At 39.1% G+C, this 14,312-nt stretch overlaps 1 protein-coding gene across 1 annotated transcript; it reads left to right on the top strand.

Annotated features, from left to right (window-relative positions):
• Positions 1 to 215: 215 nt before the first annotated feature.
• Positions 216 to 11,786, top strand: LOC145495432 (splicing factor 1-like). The gene is made up of 16 exons (XM_081475042.1): positions 216 to 932; positions 2,271 to 2,393; positions 3,599 to 3,674; positions 3,764 to 3,916; positions 4,298 to 4,387; positions 4,678 to 4,708; positions 4,915 to 4,974; positions 5,083 to 5,181; positions 5,902 to 6,020; positions 6,483 to 6,611; positions 6,967 to 7,018; positions 7,688 to 7,852; positions 8,304 to 8,490; positions 8,580 to 8,717; positions 9,007 to 9,128; positions 9,469 to 11,786. The coding sequence occupies exons 1-16, from the start codon at positions 800 to 802 to the stop codon at positions 9,544 to 9,546; spliced, it is 1,755 nt and encodes a 584-aa protein (XP_081331168.1). The 5' UTR covers positions 216 to 799; the 3' UTR covers positions 9,547 to 11,786.
• The last annotated feature ends 2,526 nt before the right edge of the window (positions 11,787 to 14,312 follow it).

Below are 14,312 nucleotides of genomic sequence, written 5' to 3'. Positions count from 1 at the left end.
GAACAGCAGCAGCTGGTATGTTTTACAGCAATCAAAATGCATTTTTAACTTTTTTAAACAATGAAAATTAAATTTTAACTTTTAAACTATGCTAATTAATTTCTAAGATTTCTGTTAACCGTAAAAGAAAACAAATTACCTAACTGTTAGCCGTAAAAAAGCCAAAATGTTAATCGTAAACCGTAAAAGCCACCTTGCCATTGATGCTCTCTTTAAAGACGACTGCGAAAGAGACTGAAAGATTGGGTGATCAGAAACCAAACAGGTTAGTGTTTGACGTGGAAAACCTGTAGGCTATTTTTTCCTCGCGCATAATTTTAGCTTTTTTCGCTTCTCTTCCGCAAAACATTTGGGTATCAAGAGGTAGAGGGGAGGGGGGTAGGAGCAGGGAAAACGGCGCGAGCGCCCTGGTAAGAGGGGGAACTCTGTGTCGCCTCTAAGAATTTCAGAATGTTCCCTGCCACTGTTTTATCGATACTACACACACGGAAATTGAAAGAAAATTGTCAAGGGAATCTTTTTTTGTCGCGATTTTTTTTCTGCACTTTCACTTTCAACCTTGGCAGCGTGAAATTTATTTCATTTCTTGGATATTTTCATGAACTTTACATGACGTGTTCATCAACTGCGCGTGTCCCTTGAGTACGTTAACCATGATGCTTTACAATTCTTAAGAATATCGTGGCTTTTGCGATATTTTTCGGCAAGAGCGAATGTTTGTTCGAATTTCTTGACATTTTTGGTCCCAGGCTTACTTCTGAATGTTTTAACTTTGTGGTGGATAATTTAGACAGTTGTTATGTCTTTAACTGGGGCTAATACGACTCCTCTTGGCCGTCTACACCCTATATTAGCCGCTAAACAACAGGGACCAGTGAGTCCAACTCCTGGATTCAAACGAGATGCCGGTCATTCAGACATCGATGTCGGAGGTAAGCGTGTACGATAAGACACTTCAAACTTACCCAAACAAGTCTTTTATGTGTGCTGGAGTTATAGTTTTGATTTGTGGAAAATCGGTCAGTGAAAAGTCGTGACTATTGTGTACTCGTGAAGTTTAATTACTATCGACCTGAGCTTCAATTGAAAGGCTAATCTTTTGCGGCTCTTGAGTGAGAAAGAAGTAGAAAGAAGAAGAAATACATTGTGGGAAAATGGTACAATGATATTCTTATTTCATCTTCTCTATCAATTCTTGACGTAAAAATTTTAATATACAGATGATAAAAATGGGGGAAATGGTGTATTGCACTCATATAGACGAAAATAGACTCTGATCGAGTTAATAAAACTTGAGGTCCAGGTCAAACATCGAACTTTACATGAGACGAACTAAATTGCAGTTTGAGTGGATGTCAGTTGAGTCAAATGTTGAACTTATGATGAATTAATTCACCTGGTTTAGTGCATCTCACGTGAAGTTAGATGTTTGACCTGGGTCTAACTTAGCTTTCCAACTCATGGAGACGTCAAACTGCCTTTATAGATCCATTTAAACCACAGTGACCACAAAAGGGTTATGGTAGTAAATATCTAGTTCCTGTATGTTGTGAACTGCATTATGTCATTTTGGCATTCTTCAGTTCCATTATAACTATTCATTTGTCTAGCTAACAAGCAATGTAGTACAAACCTAATTAACGATTAGACTACAAGTCCAAGTTTTCTATGAGCGAGTAGTCAATGAGGAGAATCAGAATTGTAACAATGTTGAAGAGAACAAATACCATTGGTTAGAAATTTTGGTGAATAAAATGCAACTGTTGAGTTTATTCAACTGTATTTTTTAATGGAGGGTGGGTACCTGGGGTTTCCTCTATTGGCAACCAGCCCTTAGATTGACAATCTCATAGCTGGAACCATTCCTCGACCTGCCACGAGAGCCCCACGTAAAGGAACAGGCACCCGTCACACAAACATGTCAGTGAATTTAAGGGCAGGAAGAAAGCTGACCACCACCACAGCTCTCAAAGAACATACCACTCCAGGAAACCTCCAAACTGTCCCTAATGCCACGAAAACAAGAACTGCTGTACACGCACTGATTAACCAACTACTAACCATCGGTTTTCCTTCCTAGACCTTTCTTTTTGTTGTTAACCCTAACTCTCAAATATGGACTTAAATTGCTATATGTTGAGATGTTGAAAAAAACTCAAAGTTATATTTTTAGGCATTGTATTGATAACTACATGTGTATTTCTGATTTTCTTTAATTGTTTGTAACATCATCAGTCAGATAACATTTGGTTAAAATATGTTCCTTGAAGGTGGTGAAAGAAAAAAGAAAAGGAAGAGCAGGTGGGGTACAGAAGAAAAAAGAACGTTCATTCCTGGCATGCCTACAACCATGCCACCGAATCTCTCACCAGAACAACAGCAGGCTTACATAGGTAAGTGTGCATCAAAACTCTTAAGATTCACTTTCTTAACCCATTAACGCCTGTGCCGGCCGTGACAAGCGTTGGCCTTTTCTTCCACTTCTGACATCACCGCTTTTGACCAACTTTTGTAGTTACTTATACTGAAGTTCTGCAGGAGGAAACCATCTAATGTATCCAATGATAACCAGATCAGAGTGACTAGATCAATTGAGCATGAAATATGCACGAAAATGCTCAGAAATTTGAGAGAAAAACTCGCAGCAAAATTTCCCTCCACTACACTTGGCTACTCCATGACAGGAATTGCCCATCTCAATGATGCTTTCTCAGGAATTCTTTAAGTGGAAGAAAGCCTAGTAGAAGATCAACCACTGCAGCAAAAAGATAAGAAAAGGAGAAAAGGAAAGTCAAAAGAAAAACCAAAAAGCTTAAAGGCGTAGATCACTTTCTCTCAGAATTTTGATTTCTGCTTATGCCCAGGTAAAAACGTCATAAAATGCAATGCTAGTGGAAAGAAAGGCATGCTGTCATGTTGCAAATGCCTTTTTGAGTAGACTGGAACTAATTTGGCTCATATCCAGGCTGAAAATGCTCAAAAGGTGAAAAAGATACATTTTTGGCAATGAGCTCCAGATGTTAATGGGTTAAGGTTGTTTGAAGTATAAATCTTCTAGTGAAGATGTGACTTTTGTATGAGTGTCATTAAAGGCCAGCAAATTTATCAGCTGTGAGAACTATTTTGCCTGCCTGGTTTGATCATCAAGAGGAAAGATTTTGTTTTAAAGAGGTGCACTGCTAAGACTTTTGCCCACCTGTGAAAACCAGTTGCCCTCCTGCTAAAGATGTTGATGAAAGCTTTTAATGTGCTATCCTCTCAAGCAACTGTCATGAATTTCATTCTATCTATCTTGGTTTATTCTTTGAATTTTGTTTGTGGCCAAACCTGTGCAGTTTAAATGTGCATAGACCTGATTGGTTTTTCCTTCACTGCTTTGTATCTTTTCTTCAGAATGATGACACTTGCCTGAGAATGTAATTTGTAATATAACAGGCTATCAGTTCATATGGATTTAGAAGCTTTGTTTTATGTCTTTTATTGTGTAATATTGCTTGGTGAAGATGGCAGCATAACAACTTAATCCTTTATTTAAGAAGCTCATATTAACCTTTCCGGTGGTCAATAATCTATCTTTGTCTTTCATCTACTTTGTCAGCCCAACTAAAGATTGAAGAAATTACCAGGATGCTACGAACAGGAGAGTTAGGAATACCAGATAACCCTGATGAGAGGTACATATCACATAAGAACCCTGCAATCTGGATTTTTTGCCTGTGGTTTGGTTTTGTAACATGCCAATCTTTTCTTTTCTGCAAATCAGATCTCCTTCTCCAGAACCAATTTACAATTCAGAGGGCAAAAGGTTGAACACACGTGAGTTCCGAGTCAGAAAGAAACTGGAAGAGGAGAGACATGTGTTAATACAGGAAGCTCAGATATTAAATGAAGATTACAAACCTCCAGCAGACTACAAGTGAGTTATGGTTGCTGTTTACCAATTAGTTTGAGTGGTCAATAATAAGTCACCCATCTAAGACAGACAGTTTTTTAAGGTGGACAGTCATAGACCTCTTAATAAAACACTTTACTGAGACAGACACTGCTCTAAGATGAAGACCTTTCTCGAAGAAAAACTCTGCTCTAAGGCAGACAACTCCCTAATCAAAATGTGTCCAAGATGGACTCCTCTGCAAGACAGACACACTTCAAGCAAAGTAGTCACTCTTACTAAGGTTAACACATCTTCAAAAAATTTTGGTGCATAAAAAGATTGCAAATTGTCTGGTGTTTTAATAATGTTATCTTCCTAAATTTGAGTGTTAGCTTTAAAAAAAAAACTTTTCTTCTTGTGCAGGCCACCAATCATCAAAATTCAGGATAAAGTTATGATTCCTCAAGACAATCACCCTGAAGTGAACTTCATTGGCTTACTCATTGGACCTCGGTAAGCCTGCGATATCTCTTTCCTCTTTCAAATGTTCAGCAATATGATTTGTGATACTTCTATTTAGATTTACTGAACACTTTCCTGCTTGTTGTATAGGTGTATAAATTTTCTGCTGTATATTGAGGACTTCAACTGAACCTGTGATGATTATGCCTCCTCAAAAATTGCTTTTGTTACCACCTAGCTACATGTATACAGTGTCCCAGGTTTACATACAATAGTATACCATCTGTATACCATCTGTTTACAGATGATTCATAATTTTATTTGTTTCTCTTATGTCGCAGGGGGAATACACTAAAGAAAATGGAAAAAGAGGTAAATATGTTACATGGTTATATCAGCTCATGACTAAGCAGCATTTAAAGAAAAACATTTTCAATAGTCTGGATCAAATGAAGCATAAAAAGTTTAGATGTAATAATCTATAAACTTTTATTTTTAATGTTCTTTTTTCTATATTTGTTATTTTTTTAAGAGATGCTCTATAAAATGTTTTTTTATTATTTTCTTTTTATTTTCAGAGTTGTGCTAAAATCATGATCAGAGGAAAGGGCTCCATAAAAGAAGGAAAGATTCACAATGTAAGGGTTTATATTTTGGTTCTGTCATTATTTATTATCCCAGTTTAAATCAGTTTAGAATTATCTAACTAGACACAGTTGTTACCTTTGATCATGTCTGTGTTGTAGGGAAGAAAGGATGGACAGCCTAACCCTGGAGAGGATGAAGCATTGCATGCCTTGGTTACTGGTCCAACAGAACAGTCAGTGCAAAAAGCTGTAGCAATGGTGTGTGTTACTCTGTTTTACTTATTATCTGCATTATCTGTAAATACTGAAAAGCCCTAAGAGATGGACTGGTGTATCGTCATGCTGGTATATTTAACAATAATTCCATGAGCACACCTTGGATATGAGAAGGTAGATAGCCAATGAGGCATGTAGTGCTGAGTTGGCTATAACCATCTCATATCCAACAAGCTCGAGTGAAATAATTGTTTTATTAAAAACGTCCCCAAAATATAGAAAACTAAAATTAAAGTAGGTATAAAAACTCCCTAAAAAATTACTCTTTCGCTTACCGTATTTGTGGAACATGGTATAATTAACAATTACTCCACAAGCGCATGTTCGATATGAGATGGTAGATTGCAAACAAGGTGTGTAGTGCCAAGTTGGCTATAATCATCTCACATCAAACAAGCGCAAGTTGAATAATGTTTTATTAAAACTGCCCCCAAATTTTAGCGAACTAGACTAAAATAAAATAAACGCCCCAAGAAATCACACGTACGCTTGCCATATTTGTAGAGCATGGTATAATGGCTCATAGCCCATCATGGCTAAGCCAATGAAAACTCTTGAATTGTGTTATCCAGTGATCCGGGTTTTAATAATGGCTCATAACCCATGATGGCTAAGTCATTGAAAACTCTTGAATTTCATTGGCCAGTGATCCAGTTTTAAATAATAATCATGGTTATCCATCTCTGTGTACTCTTTGGATAGATACGTGACATACTGCGGCAAGGTATAGAAGCCCCTGAAGGACAAAATGACCTGAAGAGGATGCAGCTTAGAGAATTAGCTGCTTTGAACGGAACTCTAAGAGATGATGAGATTTTGAGGTAACTTGATACCTCCTTGGAGCCTTAAAAATTGTACCACTGTTAACCTGCACTGTACATCATTAGATTTAAAGTTAAAGTGCAATGGCTAAAAGTTTTATAATCTTGTGATGCATACATTGTACTGTTGTAAACAATGAATGTGTTGCTGTAAGTAGCGGTTTCAAACCGTGTTTTTTTAATATCTGTTAATACACATGTGCGTTTAAAATCCAATGGTTGTCCTCAAGGTTCGCTGTTTCTTATGACTGATAGTTTTGTTTGTGATTGTTCAATTATAGCTTATTAATGATTGATACACTTTCACTCATATATAAATAATCAAGAGTGTTCAAAATATACATGACTGTGCAAAGGGGTCCCTGAATTGCTCTCATATTGTTGGCTGCCTACCACCATCAAGTTATCTGTTGCTTTATAGTACAAGTACTTCACTTCTCTGTCCTTGTTTATTTGTTGTAGATGCCGAAACTGTGGATCAGTGGAACATCGTCATTGGGAGTGTCCAGAACAGAAAAATGTGACAAATAATGTGTTGTGTACAAAGTGCGGAGCTGCAGGCCATTTAGCCACAGACTGCATCCAGACAGAGTAAGTCATCAAACTATCAAAAATAAACAGGCAACCCTTACAGGTTATCAAGTAAGAAATGGTTGAAATCGCAGCACAGAAACTCTGGGTGAGGTCAGGAAATTCAGCCAGCCACTTTTGACAGCAATCTTATCATTAAACACGAATATCTTATTTAGCTATTTAACTTTGTTTTGTGGAAAGTAATGATGTAATGTTAAAGAACAGCAACATATCATCAATTCTAATTTTTCCATGTAAGTCAATTTTAAGGACAAATTGCATCCAAGAACAGACTTAAAATGCACAGTATATAATAATATGGTAAACACTGAACCAAAACCTTGTATAAATAGCTTTCAATGTCTGTTTTCAGTTTACCGCCGATCCCCATTGTCCAGGTTGACAAAGCAAAAATGGATAGTGAGGTAAGGCTGATTAAATGACTGTTTTATGTTGAAACTTTGCTGTGTAACTCACATGTTGAAAGTGTCATTGTTTTGAGTATGAGGGCGGCTTGTTTGCATTGACTCTAAGTCTTAGTTTTATGACTAATGACATCAGATTTACTAGTTAAAATTCAACCTTGTTCATGTGTCTTTTAATTATACTGGTCAAGTGATACTGATTTTACATTTTTTGGACCTATGTCAACAGAAATTGAGCTCCAGCTGAACTGACAATGAAGAAAATTTTCACTTGCAGTCAAAACTTTTAGAAATGTCAGTGGCTAGCACAGGCCATATGTTTCTCTCTAGGAAAACCAATGTCCTTTTCCTTTTCTCAGGGAAGAAAGTTTGACCAGTGCTGGATGCCTACAGTTGTTATGGGCTGTGGCTGGGAATGTCGCTGCCAGTTCAGCTTAGGATTCACCTTTGTTTAACAGCAAAAACAGTATCACATGATTAGTATTTTTTTAAACTATGGAATAAAACCAATAGTATGTGGAGTGGGCTGAATTGTAACCCTTGGAAATAGACATTTTTTTCCCTTGGAAATAGACATTATTATTGTCATGATAATGTGTATTTCCTTGGAAATAGACATTATTATGACAATAATAATGGAACTGACTTCTGTGCTTGTTCTGTTTTCAGTACATGTCCCTTATGGCAGAACTAGGAGAAGGCCCTGTGCCTGAACCACCAGTGCCAGCAAGACTCCCTCCACCACCGGTGGAACAAAATCGGCCAGTAATAACAGAACGAGAACGACCTCCACCACGGCATAGCACTGCTCCCCTTCCACCCCCACCTATGCAGGTTTGTCATCATACGTAGCACCCAAAAATAACAAGAACATTTTCATGGCAAAACTGAGTCACTTTTTCTCAGACAACTCACAAGTTCTTGTCAAGCTTCTCTCCCTCCAATGTAAAGTGTTGTGTAGTTTACACCAGTCCAATGTCAGAATCATAGCTTTTTTCAGAGCTTGCCCTGTAGGAGAAATGTTTGTTGGACAACAAGCTCTTTCAGTACAAATTTTCCAACTATGTCCATTATTCAAAAAGCCATTGATTTTCACTGCCAAATGTCAAAGTTGGTTGGTCTCAAAGTTAACCATCTTTGTGCTGTAATCATGCCTTTTCCATTTCTGTTAATTGTCAAGTGGTGGTGTGTAGTATCATTTTTTGTGTGTGTGAAAAGTAGGTCATGACTTTTAAAAGCTGCTGGGAATTTATTCTAAGCAAAGTCTTTTATGTTCTTGTTTCAGAATACCAATCACGATAGGCCATCATCATCTGGTCCTCCACCTTGGGCTGCCCCACCTGGTCCGAAGCCACTAATGAGCACGCCAGTGCCCATGCCTGGGGGAGGACCTCCCCCTCCCCCTAACAGCTCCTCGGCACCACCATGGGCAAAACCTGGCCTGCTACCTCCTCCAGGGGGCCCACTGTTAGGTAACGCCTTGGCTTGATTTGTATTGTTCTGTTATTTTCATTACTAAGAGTGGTATTGATGGTTGAATTTCCCTAATATTTTGTCATAGGTCCTCCTCACCCTGGTGGCCCACCACCTCCTCCCCCTCCAGGGGGGCCTGGATCATATCCTCCTCAGGGCCCTGGAGGACATGGACCACCACCCCCACCCCCACCATCATCTGGTGCTCCACCACCTCCATGGCAAAGTAAGTACAGACAATTTCTTTTTTAGAATAATTTGGAGAAAACATTGAAAATAATGGTATAGATAAAGTGTGGAATTTCGAATGTTGTGAAAAGTCTGGAAAAAAAAAAAGAAAAAAGGAAAAGTATGGAATAAGTCTTAAATTTTATATGCAAAGTATACTAGAGAGTCATTTTACCCCTACAGCATACAGCATGCAGCACAAATCGCAATTTAGTCTTACTGCAGAAAGTTTTTTAATGGAGTAGCCTTTCTGAATTAACTTGACATATCTGCATTTTTTCTTGTAGATGCTGGTCCAGTTCCACCCCCACCATGGCAGAGTCAGGGGCCTGGATTTGCTCCACCCCCACCCCCAGGGTTTCCTCCATTTCATGGCCCACCTTTGCCGCCACCTTCAGATAGTCATTGGGTAAGTTAGGATCCTTGTCACAAGCAGTAGGAATCTCTGCATGAAATAAAGCTTTTTTAGGACCTACATGTGAGTACAGTCAAACCTGTGTTAGGCAGACACCCTTGGGACCTTTTCTATTGTCCGCTTAATACAGGGTGTCTGCTGAGAACAGGTTCCCTTAGAAGGATCATATTAATATTCCTCAGTATTATTTGACCTTGCAAGCCTGAAATACCCTTCTCGTGAACAGTAGATAACTCTGAAGTTTCAGTCCATTTGTGTCCTCTGGTGTAAATCACTATTTTACATTTTAGTCCAGGCAGAAGCACTAATGTATTGATGTTATCATGCATTTCAGGCTCCACCACCCCTGATGGGTGCACCGCCTCCACCACCACCTCCTCCGCCGCCTGGACCACCACCCCCGTCATCCTGAGTAAAAGACAGAAAAAAAATGCAATCTTCAACAAACAGCTTCACAGAAACCCATGATTAATGGTCTTGATGCATAATCTTGAGGCTTTGTTATCTTTAATGATCAGTTTAAAAGCTCATTTTGTTCTTGATTCCAGTGTGGTAGTCATAGCAGCATTCCTTATTCTGACAGCTTTCATGAGTGATTTGATCTCTTGTGCTGCCCCCAGGGGAATGACGTCAGGAAATAGCAGTTTTATGTTAAAGCTGTAAAGTACGTGAGGTAGCTAACTACCTTAAAAAATGTTCCCTCTCCTGTTTTCTTTTAAACTGGCTTTGTCAGCTTGGAATGGTTCCAAAGACAGTTGAATTTAATAGCAAGTTGAGCTGTAAATTCATTAAGTTCTTTGTGTCTGGCTTTAACAAATGCTGCATTTTAGAAAAGACATGTTAATCACCAGTTGATGTTTATGTGTAGTCGGGTGAGATTACAGATAGTAGAAGTTTCAAACCCAAGGCATTGTGACGTAAACTCTGTATTTGTCTTATGTGTGCTATAAGTGCTCTATCAAATGACATTTTAACACTTGCACGTGGTTAAATTCTGTTAGAAACGTACTTAGCTTTTCAGTTGGTACTTACAGCCTTCTCTGGTCGTGGCTTTCTCCTGTCCATGGCTTCATTGATAAGGTCATGTTAGTACCAGTTGCAAAGACCATCTTGGGTAATATTTGTTTACATCATTGCTTACAGTTGTGTAATTAGCAAAATCACAATAATATATAAACCTGTCAACTGGAGAAAGGAAAAGGACAAAATACTGCATTAAACAGTACATTCCAAAATAACATTTTTTAACAAATAAAGGAACTTAAGCCATTCATGATACTGTCTTGAAACATGAGGGAGGGGAGTTAGAGTAGTTTAGAGTTTATGATCATCAGCAAGTGCTTTCTACATTTCTCAAGTTTTCATGAATTCCTGAAGTGTTTCATGGTGGGTTGCTACAATATATGTTGTAGGCTTCTTTGTGTGCTTTATGATACCATTATAGATTTCACCCAGGCAAAAACAATAAAGCACACCTTTCAATGTTTTATACTATGATGAAACATAGCCTTTTAGGCAATCAGTCGAGCTGTACAGAATCCAGACAGCATTACAACTACAACTATTTGTGTTCCTGTAAGCCTGGTGTGGCAGCCTTCACCAACCCTCACCACAAAGCTTCACAAGGGTCCATCACTTAAGCATGTAAAAAAGGCTATATCATTCATCTCATTTCTCCGATATTTGCCATGTGTTTCACATTTTTACGTTTGCAAAGCAAAGCTGAATTTCTGCGAAGAAATAATGTAAACAAAACTTGTCACATTCCATGTTGTTAATGAAAATGCGCAGTATTTATCAATAAAATAAATGGTTTACATTAAAAGACATTCTTAACTTGCTTGGGCAAACACTTTTTAACCGTTTAATTCCCAAGTGATCAACTGTTTGTTTCTCCTGACAATGTCACGACATAGTGAAGCAGACAGATGACTAGCTTCCTCTGCAGACATTCTTTGGGTTCGTCACGCAATCTTCCTAGGAAGATTGCGGGACAAGCCCAAAGAATGTCTGCCCAGGAGGCAGACAGATGAGGAGAACAAAGAAAATCAGTAGCTGTCAGATATCTTGATTTCGCACTGCATTCTCATGACTAGCATTAGAAGTATTGTATGGCAATCAGTAGAGAGAAATGATATTTTGATAAAAGATATGTAACTTAGCTTAAATGTATCTTGATCTCGTGATTGTTGTAACTTCTAAATATAACTGGTGATCTTTTTTGAAGTTTTTGTTGTTGATTTCTAAATGGGCAGTAGCTTGATACTTTCATGCGGTGCATATTGCAGTATTTAGAATTAAGCAGCTTGTAACGTCTTTCCAAGCGATCAGTATCTTCTAAAAAGCAGACTTCCTGAAAAGAGACCATAACTGAGAGTTTAACAAACTTGATTTTAACTGGAAAAGCAGCACTCTCTTTTTAGCCTGCCTGACAGGCTTACGACCGGTAAACGCAAGGAGGTGTACTCCCAGAAATATTGGGTGGGAGTGTGTGGCCCGCTTCCCAAAAACCCTTACCCTATTTATGACCAAAATCCGCGATTTTCCCTACCCTATTTATGATCCAACCAATAAATTGATAACCTATTCAAGACTTGGCCCTTAAATCAATACCCTGTTTCAGACCTGCCTTTAACATCATCCCCCCCCCCCCGTCCCCCATGGCCGACCCTGAATCACAGATCAAGGATTCCGGTACGGAACAAGGCTCCTATAGCTTTCGCATGTCTACACATGCTGTCAGCCACCCAAAAATTTGCTTCACCCTTCAAGTGAAAAAAAAATCCTCTTGCTTACCCAAAACAACCTCGATTGCTTTGAAAAAAAAAACACTGGCATGATGAGACAAGCCACTCTTGCTTAATTTATTGCTGAATTTCATTCCGTAAAGGAACCTGTAAATGTTAAAATTTGCCTTCCTTTGCAACTGAATCCTGCAAATGAATATTTTGACAATTCAATCTGACTTCAATGCATATGCCCGTCGGAAAGAATAATCGATATGGAGGGGCAGAGAGATAATACAAAAAATCAACATGACACACAGCAGACTAAATTCCAAAGCTATCTTATTAAGCAATAGAGCACTTTTTCCATGTTTCAATAACCTCATCCAAGCACGACGGGGTGTTCGGAAAATTCGAGACAGTTATGCAAACCCGAGACGTAGTTGCTGCTTCACGCGCGTGGAGCCCGCGCTCCTCTCCCGAACTCACGTTCTTCTCAAAGAGGAACGCGGACCGGACTCGTGAGTACAACGGAAGTCGAGTGTACTTTATTTTATGAGCAGGTGAAAACTGCCTGTTGAGATAGCTTGTGGAAATTAACTGAATTCTACCTTTTCATACTGAAACCATTCCCGATTATTTCTCAGTTAGTTCATAATGTGATATTATCATCACGAAACCCTTCTTGCGAATTGGATCGGCTTGAGACCCAGAGGGCGTTAGGGCGTTGTCTAAACCAAGTGTCCTGCGGGAGGAGAGGGGGGGGGGGGGGGAAAGAGAATTACATTAGTCATTTTTTGTGTGTGTGTGCATTTTTCTCGTGTTTTTCGTTTTCCTAATTAGTCTCATTAGGTCATCAGTATTTATCAGTGTATCCTCATTTCTATCGATATTGCGTGTGTTGTGTCACTTTGTGTAAAAAATCAGGAGCCAACATCGCTTATTATATAGCTCCACATGGAGATAGTGATTAATAAAACTTCGTACTCATTATGTTGTGGGCGTTGAATGCATGAGCCCGGTCAAAGTCTGAGTCTAAGTCATCTTGCACCCAGTAATTAGTTTAAGGCCGTGTTCACACTTGGTGCCCAAGCACTGTTGCCCCGGCCGGTTACCGGCCGGGCACCGACAGCTGGGCGCCGGCACAATATAGTGTTATGTTCAGATACTGGGTACTCAAAGTACCCATGTCAATTACATTAAAGCCTGAGTACAAGGTCGAGACCTTATGCCCGGGAACGGGCAGTGCGCCTGAATTTTGGTGTGAAAAAAGCTCGCGCGCGGGGGGAGGTGTTGCTCCCTTATATGGACTATATAGGTATGTGCGGCCGCAGAGGGTAGGATTTTCCGAGCCGTTTCGGTCATAAATAGGGCATCGATTTTGGTCATTTTGGTCATAAATTGCACTCTAGTCTTGAACTCGGTATGTCTTTTTTGCAGAAACTACTTTTAATTTCAAGTCATAAATAGGCGTAGGGAAAAATCGAAGATTTTGGTCATAATTAGGGTAAGGGTATGGGGAAGCGGGCCGCACACCCTCACCCGATTTTTCTGGGAGCAGCCCCCGGGGAAAAAAGGTGTGTTCACATTAGTGTCCAGCAAGAATCATAATCGGGCACCGTCGGTGCTCGGCCACTAAGAGTGAACATAGCCTAAGATGGATTTACGGCGCTTTTCCAACGCCGTTTCAGGTGATCTAACCTGCTAGCTGTCTTTCATGGTCTTAGGCTGCAAATCTAATTATACCTGGCAAGGTGAATTTTTGTGAGTTAACAGGTTAGATCATGAAGAAAGTCACAAAAAGAGTGCAGCGTATTCAGGTGCATTAAACCTCTGTTAATGGCAGCAAATTCTGATTGTCGTCATATGCGTGCTGTTTTCGAATTCGCTTTCATTTGTTTATTCTAGAATTTTCTTCATCGTCAGAAAATTAAAATTTATTATGGCTATCAACATAATGTTGTCCTCACAGCGGCTTTGTTCGCCATGTTTAGGTCAGTTAGCAACAAGAACGCGGACCCGGGCCAATATTGAAAGTCGCCATTCATAAATTAACTCACGGTTGTTTCAGCGCAAAGCTGATTGGCTAGCACTCTGGACATTTGGTCGGAGGTTTAGCCAACCGGCCCCTGGGGGAAGAGATGCGATAAGAACAATTAATGTTTGTGAAATAGTCTTTTGTTATTTTAATTTTTTTTGTTTTAGAAGATCTTCCCTTGAAATTTGAATATAATCAGTTAATGATTTCTAGCAAGTTCCTTTGTGATGTTTAACCTCTCGACGGAAAAGAAAGCTAATTTGATGAGTGCTAAACATTGCAATAACAGATAACATTCCGTTTTATCAGTGCTATATCTCATTCTTCGGGATAACGGGGGGTTATCAACTTGCAATAAACTTGAATAATCAACATATTCTTTCTTGTTTTAAATTCTTGTCTTCTACGTTTGGA

The sequence above is a fragment of the Orbicella franksi genome, chromosome 8, assembly GCF_964199315.1.
Source record: "Orbicella franksi chromosome 8, jaOrbFran1.1, whole genome shotgun sequence".
In the NCBI taxonomy this organism is placed as follows: domain Eukaryota; kingdom Metazoa; phylum Cnidaria; class Anthozoa; order Scleractinia; family Merulinidae; genus Orbicella; species Orbicella franksi.
The sequence above is the reverse complement of the archived record's forward strand: the minus strand, read 5'-3'. Positions and strand labels throughout refer to the sequence as shown.